The sequence below is a fragment of the Seriola dumerili genome, unplaced genomic scaffold (assembly GCF_002260705.1).
Source record: "Seriola dumerili isolate Sdu_G_001 unplaced genomic scaffold, Sdu_1.0 BDQW01000044.1, whole genome shotgun sequence".
NCBI classification, from domain to species: Eukaryota; Metazoa; Chordata; class Actinopteri; order Carangiformes; family Carangidae; genus Seriola; species Seriola dumerili.
Genome location: NW_019174299.1, coordinates 2,802,995 through 2,815,867, shown reverse-complemented (window position 1 = coordinate 2,815,867; position 12,873 = coordinate 2,802,995). Strand labels below are relative to the sequence as shown.

The following is a 12,873-nucleotide window of genomic DNA, read 5'->3' as shown; positions in this document are numbered from 1 at the left end:
GGAGTAGGACTGGTGGATATGATTGAAACCAATACCACAATAGAAATATTTTTTCAATTTCAGCATATATCATGATATGTGAAACACATGCAGAATCACATAAAAATGCCAATTTAATTATTTTTCAATTAAATTAATTTACAAGGGGCTGTTTTCCATTGTGCATCATATCAGAGACAACTCCTCATGTATCATGTAGTATGGCCTATGATTCCACTGAAAACAATGATACTGAATTATCACCCTTGAGTGCATCAGAGGGTGATGCTCAAAGGGTTAAAAAGTGATATCTGAAAAACTCAGCAGCATCTGTGTCTTTATAGAAACATCCTTTACTGAACAGTTCCCAGTGGGTCTGTTTCTTTGGCAGAAAAAAAGTCCAACTGTGGAAGAAATACACTCAGTATCCACTTTATCAGGTGTAAGTGTACAATCTAATGTGATCCAATACAACTGTTCTGCCATAAAGTCCACTTTTATGATGCCAATAATCAGTTTTTGTTGACAATGTCATAGAAGTATTAATTAAATTATACGATTTAGTATTGAGGTCATGGTTAGTGACCATAATGTCTTATAATGGATGCATTATATTCAGAGGTGTTGCTAAAATTCTGCCGCCCTCATAGCGAGGACAAAAAATTAGAAACACATCTCAATGTGGTCCAGTACATCACTGCTTTGTAAAGAGAGACATCTGTTGTATTGGACTGCATTACATTGTACAGCTGTACCTAATAGAGTGACCACTGGGTGTAGTCCCAGCTGGAGGGAAGTTTGAAAATACATTTTTGTTATCATTGGGTGAATTGACCCTTTAAACAAGACGACCACTAGAGGACACACAGATGAGCTCTGAGATAATGGATCAGGTTGTAAGTAAAAATCCATTCCACAGTCATTACTGTAACTATTTTCATTGTTATTAGCATTAGTATCATTATACGCAGGCAGTCGTATGTTCAGCTGGGGCAAAGGCACCAAAAAGACTCTGACTCTGGCCCGTCCCCTCCCCCAGCCCTGAGATGATGCAGTGTGTTTGGGCTGCGTTCTGACACAAAGCAAATACGGTGTAATAGATTGCAAATGAACTGCACCACGGACACCACCAATTAATCAAAAGGCAGATTGCCGTACTTTTTCTGTGCTATTGCAGGGAAAAAAAGGAGTGAATCGCACCTCCTTAAAATGAATGGATTGTATCTGCAGTTAATTATCATTTACTACAGGGTCTCTTTGGGATGTTTCCACAGCTTAAGGATACAGCCGGTGAAGTGGAACAGAGAGGAGCTCTGCTGCGATGGAGTCAGAGATTGGCCTGCTGGTAATTACACTTTCATTGTAAGAGGATCAATTCTATGTAATCAGAGCGCAGTCTCACTGAAAATCGAGTGGTTATTCAAGCCTCTTTAACGTGGAAACTTTACATTTTCAAGTGGACAACATTTGTTTGATAAACAATAGTTGGGAACAAATACAAGGTCATGATTGTGGAGTCTGTTTGGGCTGGATAGCAACATACGTTTTCACGACCTCTGCTCTTGACCTCTGACCTCTGAGCACTGCAGTGGTTTGAAAAGCTAAGTCAACCTTTATCTGGTATATACCTGTAACACCTATAGAGCTGCATCTAATGCTGATTTTCAATCTGCCCGTTGTGTTCTTGATTAATCAATTAATCATTTTGTCTATAAGATGTCTGAAATTAGAGAAAAGTTTTTCTTACATACCATGGTTGGGTGGAATTTACTCATGCAGACCTACACATCAGAAAGTTATAACAAATGCAAAAAGTACTTTAAGAGTTAGAATCTCAGCAAGAAAAATGAATAAGTGTATTTCTGAACTTTTGAACGATTCATTGACGTATGAAACAGCTTGCAGATATGAAAAATGGCTTTGAGGCATTTGTAGCTTGCTACTTAAATGTTCATAGAAACTTGTCCGAGCACTCTGCAGCATTAGTCGTGTCTTCTCAGTCTGTCTTCATCATTTTTATGTTCAAAACGATCATAGTTTCTGCCAAAACATACATAGCTTGAATTTGTACATGTGTTTTAATGGCACTTCCTGCGCCACAATCCGGGTTCAAATGGAAGTATGTTGAGTTACAGGAGCAAGACAACATGAAAATGCTCGTACGAGCAGGCAGTGAGCAATCATTGCCTATAGTATCATGCTGTGGTGAGTTGTGGTGCCACACAGTATGCTTACACAAAGACTAGTCCAGGGTATGTTTTGTATTGATTTGTTCTCTGGTCATGTAGGATAAAGATAGACCCCACCCAACAGGACCAACTGCAGCTAAAAATAACACGTGTAAATCAAGGCTAGAGCCACAAACACACACACATACATGCAGTCCTGCTGGCTGTGATGATGACGATGTGTCGGGGGTCAGAGGGGATAATTATTATGTAATAACTGAGACACTGCTCCTCTTTGACGCATGTCCCATCTTTAAAGCTTGTTCTTTTATTTTATTTTTCTAATTTATAGCCAAGGCTCTTACTCTCTGGATTATGGGGGGGGGGGGTCCTTCATGCAGAGCGGATGACAGCATTTATGGGAGAGTGCCACCAAAGTTTACAGCCCCTCTCTCATCGATCAAAGCCATCTGAGCCATTAATCATACGCTAAACCAATTACCGTGCCATCACACCCCTCTACTGTCCATCTCATCTCGAGGCTCCGTCAGGACGGCCGAATGCTGCCACCAAGACATGACTATTAATATACAAGGGGGGGAATCATGATAGTGTCTCTCCAAGTGTATTCTTTAAATCGCCATTGTCCTCTCAAGTTTGATATAATTCATGATGTAATGTTCGTCTGATTTGAAGGGACCAGATCCTGCTGCTCAGTCTGAGAATGAGAACGTTCAATATGTCCTGTGCTAATACTGACGATTAAAGCTTTGGGGTGTTTCCTCGTTCAGCAGTCTGGCTTTTTCTGGCCGTGGAAGGAACTGGTGATGCAATACCACCACAATACTTTTCGGAAAAATTGTTAAAAAAAACTTAAGTAATGTGAATGTAATTTCTTCTGATCAGAACAATCAGAACATGAGGGTGGACGACGTATATTCTTATTATTTGCAAGCCCATCTTTCTCTGTACCTGCCTGTTTACAGTGTTGTTAGACCTCATGCTGCGTTTTTTATGCTGCAAATACAAATTGTATTGTCAAGGTTTCTGTTTCTGTAAAAAGAACAGACTGGGGGGTTTAGAGAGATAAGTTGTTAAAGGTATACTCAGGGTATTCAATATTGCACATCCATAAAGTAGGGGGACTTGCACAAAACAAATAAAAAAATATGGTCACAATTGAAGCAACAAAGGCCGTAATAATGTAACTTTTAGATCCTAGTATGTTTAAAAAAAACACTATATCCTACATTTCCCAAAAATTCTAAGTTCGGTTTGAGCCGAATCCTGTGGCCCCTCACTAATAAGAAAACACTTGAACATCCTGGAGCCTCTCTCTCATTTTCTAAACAATCTTGAGGACGGGGTTATCTGAATAATCTATTGAAATTGTCACAGGGCAAAACCAACTGTGAGTAGAGTGTGAGCTTCACATTGCGGCTGGTCGATTGATCCGAACAGTGTCAGCATGAAAGTCACAGGTTCTGGCCGTGCAGAGAGGCTGATTACAATGTGTAGCATGAGTGAAAACAACATACAAGATTAATAAAAATGCACAATGTTTGCCCAGTTGAATATGCTTTACTATAGCAGCATTGCTATCAAACCTACGTAACAGACCTGAGGCTGTACTCAAACACAATCAATAAACTCTACACTGATATCCTGGTAGCGGAGCGTGTTTGCTGTAACTGAAGCATTATAACAAATGGCAGCCTCAACAGTAACACAACCCAAGGCCACAGTCCAGCACTGTTCTTAGACTGTCGTTGGCCTCAGCCTAATCCGGTAATGTCTCGCCTATAATTTGGCCTTTGTGGGCAATAGAGAGGGCAAGGTGGCGACCAATAAAACTGTTGCATTCGGCAGTGACTGTCTGCAGTCTCAGCGGAGCTCCAATGAAAGGCGGGCGAGGGCAAAATGAATCCCATCCATCGCCGGCTGCAGGGCAGAGTGACAGTGCAGTGCAATAGAGCTCAGTCACTTTACACAGGCTGTTATCAGATGAAGGGCGAGGCAGCCCAGAGTGATACCATGCTGACGGAGGAGAGAAGGCTCAGTTTCAGCTTCAACAAGTGGCCCCGAATACACTTTCCATCCACGCTACTCTCAACTTGTGTCAAACTGTAATCTGGCCCATGCAGCTGGATGTACAGTGGATCGGTGTCATAATACAGTGTAATGCCACTTTAGAGCTGGGACATTAGCCTGGGTGGGCATACTCCAGCTGGGTAATCCTTATCTGATTGGACTATGAGACTAATCCCGCTCTTCTCTGCCGCTCTGCTCTGCTATCTGCTTTTATCTCATCCTGCCTCTCCGCTACGGAGAGAAAACACTCACAAACATCACTATTCACACATGTTTAAGTACACACAATCACATACGTACACACACACACACACACACAACATACTCCCACATGTGTTTTCAGTTGCATGAATGTACACTACATTGATACTCCCACGTGCTTATACATTAAAACATGAGGCAGGATGCGTGAACTGTGATCTGCAGTGATTGACAAGAGCTGTGGGAGGCCACACTGAAGTGGTAGCCATTTTAGTTTAAAAAAAAAAAAAAAGTACATGTTTCTAAATAATCTCTGTTGGGTGTTAGAACGCACTAAAACGAAAGACTTGCCAAGGCTACAACACAAAATCAAATTGGAAACCACAGTGTAACGGAGACGGAAGTCAACAAGTGTTTTGTTTGACTTGGAATAGGAAAAAATTCTTCATCTATTATTGATGATTTTTCTTAAGGTCATAATTACCACTGGGTGCGTCAAAATCCCTGATTATATTTGGGGTTTTACTGAAACATAAATCTCTCTAAACATTGTCCTCTTGCTGAGAGAAGCTCTGAGTTGTTAAAAATGCAAATATGTTCATCCATGTTGCCTCTGCTGTCATGCAAGCATAGAAAAAAGCTTTATGCTCAGAACGTTGAGGAATTTGTTTTTTGCCCTAAGTTTTATCTCTCAGGCTGCGTAAAGGCAATCCTTGAGCATCTAATTGTTCGGTGCTTAATGTGGCTTATTCAACCTCATCACTCATCTTGCTTTCTTTAATCATTTAATTTATATAACTATATAAGAAAGGAAAGTACTCTTCACACAGGAAAAGACTACAATTAATGTAACATGGGCAAATGAGCGGGAGCTGTACGGTGACTAGTTTGATCATAAAATCGTCAATTAAACTATTCTAGCGCTGAAACGATCGATCACTCAACAGAAAATAATGTTATTTATTATCATTTTTCAGGGACAATGCACATTGTGTTATTGTTGTTGAGACAAAACAAGCTATTTGAAGACTTAATGACTCTGGCTTTAGGAAGCTTCACAATTTTCAGATATTTATAGACAAAATGAGTGACAGGAAAAGTAAACAGCAGATTAATAATGAAACTAATCATAACATGCAGTCCTAAATTTTTCCACAGCCGATATCATGTGCACTGGGGAGAAGCAGTAAATTACACTGCGCATACTGTAGTTTCGGTCGTTGTGATTTGCAAGGGACAGGAACAAGCAAAGAAGAACCTTAACGGACAGGTAATAAAAGACAAAACATCAGACACCATGGTGGCTGTCCTTCATCACTAGGTCCACCATTTCTCTCCCACGCATCCTCCCTGACTCTGAGTCTCTCGTCCTATAACCACGGTGGAGCCTGAGGGCGGCGCTGTAATGAAGATGAATGCCTCAGATTAGCAGCAAACGCAGCGCGGTACACCTGGCTGAGAGCGCACAGACGTGGGTGGGGGCTGGGGCACAGCAGCGGCTTTTACAGATGTCCCAGGTAGGACGGAGGAGCGGCGGCCTCAGGGGGCCCAATTCATCAGCAACACACACGTTTTCTGTGTGCAATGTTCATGTCTCATCACTGCACCCACTCTGTCTGTAGCCACATCTGTGTTTGCGGTGCCACACTCACTGAACTTTTAATACAGTTTCAAGACTTTAAGGCTGAATTGCGCATTTCCTCAATAGCAGCAGAGGAAAAATCGGTGCAGACTTTCCTTCTGAGGAATGAAATAGTCAGAGCTGCTGTCTGGTCTTTCTAACCATCCACTGTATCCATCCCTGGCTGTCGCTAGCGTGGAGGCATAAAAGAAAGCAGCAGATTGGAGCTGGAACCAGTAAATTTACAGATTTAATCAACTAATTCCTGCAGCTTTATTGTGATGCTTGAGATGACACAACTGGTAACTGGACAGTAATGTGCTCAATATTTGTTCCTGTTAAAATTGTCTCCTCATGAGCTCCAATAGAAATCATCTGATGTTATTAGAACCAGTCAGATCTCAGGACAAATGATCCCTCCTCAGAGAGTTTATCATAGAGGCAGAGTATCCCAAACTGCGCCATTTGACCTTTCAATGCATATTTATAACCACTGCACTTGCTGGCATTTGGCTGTTGATAATAAAAGTAATATTAGGGATTACACAAAATGCAGAGTTTTGTGCATATTAATGCTATCTTTGCAAATGAACGTACTCTAGAACAATCAGCTTTTACCTGAAGTGCTTCTTTAAACAGCTGTAAGATTTGACAAATGACTGAGAGTTGAAACAAATAGTCCATTAATCAATGAGTGCGTCGTCTGCAATTATCTTGATAATGAAATACTAGTTCAAATCATTTTAGGTAAAAATGCCAAAAAAAAAAAGACTGGTTTCTACTTGCTAATTTTCTTTGTCCTCTATGACATTAAACTAAATATTGTGTTTTGGACAGTTGTCTGGACAAAACAAGACAATTACATATGTTGACTCAGGCTTTGGGAAATTTTTATTTTTTAACATTTTATTCACCAAATGATATAAATAATAATAATAATAATAATAATAATAATAAATTAATCAAGAACCTAGTCTGCAGATTAAATGATAATGAGAATTAGAATTACCACCCAGTCTTATGCCTCCGTCCACCAGTCAAGCTTCAGGAAATATGGTCACAACTTCCCCTTCTGTTCCTGAGTTAGTGTTGAATAATGGCCAGTGTTTTTGCAGAACATTATGATGTCACAATGAAATTGACCTTTGACCGTTTGGAAATAAAAATGTCATCACTTCATCATTTTATCCTGTTAGATATTTGTGCTAAATTGTGTCATAATTAATGAATTAATTCTTGAGTTATGGTCAAAAACGTATTTTGTGAAGTCACAGTGACCTTGACCTTTGACCACCAATTCTATTCAGTTTATCCTTCAGTCCAGGTGAACCTTTGTGTCAAATTTGAAGAAAGAAAGTGTGCCTGAGATATTGTGCTAATGAGGATGGTACGGATGGACGGACAGACAGACGGACAATTTGAAAATGTCACCAGCGTGGAGGTACAATAATCTTTAGAAAATAGTCTGTTTACCTTGTATATGGACTGATAAATGCACCATGTTATTTTTCTAACTCTCTCTAACATTGCCATATTTGTATTTTTAGATTATTTTTGTGTTTGTCAGTGAATCGTTTGTGTTGTTTACAAACGCACTTGACTAAAACTGCACTTTGAGGAAGGAATACAGTATTTTGAAGTGAAACTTGGACGGCAGCAACTATAATTTACAAGAAAATAATAATGTTAATAATGTTAAAAATAAAAATAATAATAATAGTTTCAGAATCGCGCAGAAGAATCAGATATAAGACGCCACTGGCAACTCCAAATATTCATAGCACATCAGAGCTCTGAACATAAGTCACAAAGGATCCCAAACCTTGCAAAAGTTTCTTTAAGCAAGATATTGTGTTATTTATTTAAATAATCATCAGATTAATCAATAATGAAAATAATTGATAGTTGCAGCCCTAATAGGTAAACTGCAGACACACAACCCCTTCCTGTTCCATGAGTGAGATTATTGTGAGTGAAGTAGAGGTTGAGGTGTTGAAGCACCCAGTGTGAGTATTCCTGTTTTGCTTTTTCACAGGTTCTCCTCTCCTGTAGCTGCTTATACAAACACAAACCGTCACCCACCTGTGTCCACTCTGCGAGCAGGATGTGTGGGCATTCGCTGCCAAACACACAGTCTGTGTTCTGTGCTGCGAAACGGACGGAGCGACTATTCCAACCATTTGCAGCCTCAGCCGCTGCCTGATCACCAGTAAGGCTTCATTTAAGCAGAACTGGGGGAAAGATGAATACTAGTCATCTTGGCACTTTGAATTAATTGAGCTGAGCTGCAAACTGGAGCCTAATTAACATCTGAAATGTTAAACTTGATATCACTCCTCCTTACTCTATGCTGAAACAAGGCTGGGTTTGCAGCAAGCAGCCTGCTTATCGCTGCCTCTCCCCAGCTGCATCCGCTCTGCACTTTTCCATTTTTTCAATTTCCCCCCTGATTTTTGGTCTAAAATGTGCAAACTACCTATAATTAAATGTACTTGCTTTTTAAGACCCAATTTCCTGAGCAGGAAGCCATTTAAATTAGAATTTAAATGAATCTGACCCTGGTAAGTAAATGCTGTGGCCCCCTTTTTCCACTCCCTTGCCTCTTCTGGACTGGGGATCATTCATGAATCACAAACGACATATCTGGGTTTATTTCCTGCCATTTTGATCCTGCATTCAAAGGAAGAGGCTCATTGTTCGATACAAAAGCAATACGTGCGCGCGCATACACACACACACACACAGACACACAGTAAGCCAAGAGTGTGATGTTTTGATCTCATCTTGACTCTGTGCTGTTTTGTTTGCCAATTAAATAATGGCCTAGCAGGGGTAAAGGCCACTCACTGCCACCATTACACTCCAGCTGTGATTAATCCTAGGTGCATTAATGTAATTATTGTAGGGACGGTTTATACACCAGAGCACTGTGTCAGCATTCAGTGTTATCTCTTTTTACCTATCCAGGGAAGGTTGACTGAGCTCTTTTCAAACACACTCACATCTGGAGTAACCAGTTTTCTGCTGCTGACACCTGAGCAGCTTCTCAGGAACAGCTGAGGTGTAAACGCTGTGATCAGAGGTAAAGCTAAAAAAAAATGGCGTATTTGAAATTCAGTATTAACACTTAAATTAAACCCTTTTTCCTACAACTCACTCCCACTTTTTCTCTCATTTAACAATTCGGTAAATGACCTGCATTTATGTAGCGCTTTGATCCAAAGCATATTAGTTAGCCTCTCATTCTACCAAGGCACTGGCACTGCTGGAAAGCAACTAAGTGCTGTACAATTTTGAAGTACTTGTTCTTACCATCAGTATTTCTGTTTGATTTTACTTTATACGTCTACATTTCAGAGAGAAAACTTGTAATTTTCCACTAAATTTATTTGCCAAATGCAGTTATAAATTAATTTTCAGATTAAGGTTATTTGCCATTAAATGTATTGATTTTTTTTAAATAGTCATCACAGTGAAGTTGACCTTTGACCGGTAAGAAAACAGCAGTAAGAAAACCTTCAGTTTTGCAGGGGTAGCCACTATTACAGCATGGTGTAAAACACAAAAGACATCTTAAGAAAATTAAAATAAGTAACATATACTGTGCAGAAGTGAGAGACCCAGTCCTCAATAAAATGAAAAGAAAAGTCACAGTCACAGAGTTTTTGGCTATGCTTGAAATCACTCCCATCAGTCTCTACATACACAGATCCAAAAAAGATCCCAGGAAGAGGTCCCATCTTTTGAACTATCTTTGGATCTACAGTACTGACCATAGAGCCACGGGATGCAGGCTCCTCCATTGCATTTACCTTGTCTTTATCTGTTTTCCAATGCTTCAAAAATAATTCTGCAGGCTATAATCACACAGACCACAGTAACTGAAAATGTATACCATGTGTGCATCTACATGTCAGGGGGTTTGCTAAATCAAACCAACAACCCAGGACTTTCATAACTTTGACATTACTGTGCATTTCCTTACACAATGTAGGAATTCTGCACTTCCACCACAAATGATCCTTCATCAGTTTCATTCTGTGGAGTCGTATTTCAAACCAAAATCTGTCAAATTATCCAATATTTTACAGAAATTTAAAAAAAAAAATCCTCCAAGCAGACACTTTAACATGGACAGGAGGAGTCAGGGATCAAACCACCAACTTTGCTATTAACGGACAACCTGCTGTGCCTGCTGAGTCACAGCCGCTCCCTAAATCGAGCCAGACATCAGTGTTTAAACACAAAGCGGTGTTCAAGAACTTTGCCTGAATATGTCAAAGAACTGATCAAAGAATCGGTAAACAAGACTCAGAATCTGACCAAGTACTCAGAGCCAACTCTTGGCATTGGACAGATATCGACAAGGACACAATGCAGTAATCAGAAAGTATTGAGGTTTGATACCAAGTCCCACTCAAAGGTAGAGACTGTCCTACTAACAAAACATCAGGTTTTGCCACAAGAGACAACAGTTCGTTTCCTGTTTCTTACTGATAGTTAATGTAGAACAAAAGTCCTGTGACCTTAACCAAGTAATTATTTAAGCACACACCATCAACTTTCCCCAACCATGTAGTTTTTGAGTCTAAACCTAATCAAACCTTAAACCTTGTAAACCATGCAAGATTCAGTCATGAAACTTAGTTGAAATCAAAATAAAGGTCAAATTCAAAGATGGGTGTGGTCTGACACATGAATACTGATTACTCAGGTAACAACATAGTAATGACCACTGAGTACTCACATAATAGAAATAACTACTAAGTTTTCATGGGTCAAAAAGTCAACATGTTGATGGCATTGCAGCTGGTGTGATCCCAAGGCAAAATGGTCTGTAGTTGTAAAAATATGGATTATAGCTACCTTAAATTGGACTTGTTACTTCAAACCAGTTATTAAACTTTGAACAGAAGGTGCACAGAGTCTGGCTGCCTATCACAGGAGCCAGAGGAGCATGAAGTCAGACACTGTGGCCTTTCAGGATCTCACAGCTAAGAAGATGAGCAGATTTGTAACGCTCTGCGCCCTCACAAGGTTACAGTGCCTCACTCCAAGTCAGCACCCAATGCCTCCGCTGGGGCATGACAGGAAACACGCCGCCTTCGTCTGACAGGGCAGACTCTGGAGATTGTCTCAAAACCTGCATGCACTCAGGACGTGAGTGCGTATTGAGCACAGACAGGTCAAAGGTTACATGACAAGCAGCCTTGCCATCATCAAGTTTGTCTAGCAGGTCAGAGAGAAATGGCTGCATCTCTGCTGCCATGACTTCACTTTGGGGTCTTCATTAAAATGAATATCCCTTCCAACCTGCTGGCACAGTGTCACATCCTCTGTAAAGGGAAGATCTCCTGTAGTTTTCATTAATTAGGGTTAGACCAGAGTATTGGTTTGCAAGTATATCAGGCTGATATATGATGAACGTCCCACCCTAACTACAGCTTGTGAATGTTATTATTTCATTATTTAAACTTTAATGTCTGACTAGAGAAACTGATGTGAGAGTGGTGTGAAACCCGCTTCACCTTGCCTGCAGGAGCTCAACTCCCAAACACATTTAAAAGGAGAGTTTTAGTCTAAATGATCTATATCTAAGTTTTTCTTCTGCTTTGTGACCCTTTATAATGAAAGTGTCTACCAGCATGTGCCATTTCAACTAAAAAGTGTCTTTTCTTTGTCAGATTGATTGAATAGAAGACATTGAAAAGTTAAGCCAGCATTTTACAAGAAAAAAAGCAGTTAGAGAAAAGATGGAACAGAATTTTGATTTTTCTTCTCTTCTATTCCTTTAATAATCTTGTGACCCTTCAGATTTATCTTGCAACCCCTTGAGGGGGCATCCCAAAACAGAAACCTGCTTCAGTAGAGAAATGTTGGAGCAATAAACATGAATTTCTGTGGCAGAATTAGGATTTTTCATCTTCTGTCCTTAATGCAGAAGAAATAAAGTAAAAGTAATAATCTGGCGACACCTCAGATTTATCTTGCAACCCCTTGAGTGCCATGCCAAAACAGAAAACCATGTGTTTCTGGAAATTTAGGAGTGTAAATGCAGTCAGCTTGGCTCAGCTCCTGTCAGTATGGTAGCAGTACGGCCTTTAAAACACCAATTCCTGTCTTATTCTGTTGTGCTTTTCATGTGTGGAAACAAAAGCATTAAGGAACACCCTTAAATTCTAGTGGCATGGCAGATGAAAGTGCAGAAGGGCTTGAAATTCAGCAATAAAATGTGAGTTGTGGTCTGCCAGAAAGACAGCTCCACAAACCACAGATGACCCCATGCTGGGAAATTTTGTTGAGCACCAGAGCAGCATAGAGACAGTCCGACTTTCATCTTACCTTCCAAGCAGCATGTCCTCCACAGGCCCGAGTGGGTCATCACCTCCTCGTTCTTCTTGCTGGTCTCGTTCTCGCTCATGGACTTGGTCTTGCAGACGCCGCGCGAGTACAGCCAGTAGTCCGTGCCGACCGCGATGGTCATGAGGCTGAAGGCCGCGAAGGCTCCCACCGTGGTCAGCAGCATCTGGACTCCGCGGTCGAACAGACCCATGTTTCCGCATTCCATGAAAGGGGGACCCCCTTTCCTCTTGATGTACAGGAAGTAAATATTTGAAAATTTTCGGGACCAAACCAAACCGAAAAAACGGGATATACTCGAGCGGAAGGAGAGGGAAGAAGGAGGCGGAGGATGCGGTAGGAACCTTATGGTTGCGTTTGGGTGAGGACCAAAACAAGAGAAAAACTGAGGATGGTAAGGAGGGTTTTTTGGTGGGGGGAGAGAGGAAGAGGCAGTGATGTCTCTCCTCTCTG

General features: G+C 40.6%; 1 protein-coding gene across 1 annotated transcript in view; it reads right to left on the bottom strand.

The window, feature by feature from the left end:
• The window catches only part of LOC111217600 (voltage-dependent calcium channel gamma-2 subunit), a 65,850-nt gene extending 52,977 nt beyond the window's left edge, over positions 1 to 12,873 (bottom strand). Inside the window, exon 1 of the mRNA XM_022739546.1 lies at positions 12,403 to 12,873. Coding sequence (XP_022595267.1) covers positions 12,403 to 12,628 — 226 coding nt within the window. The 5' untranslated portion in view covers positions 12,629 to 12,873. The remainder of the gene's footprint in view (positions 1 to 12,402) is intronic.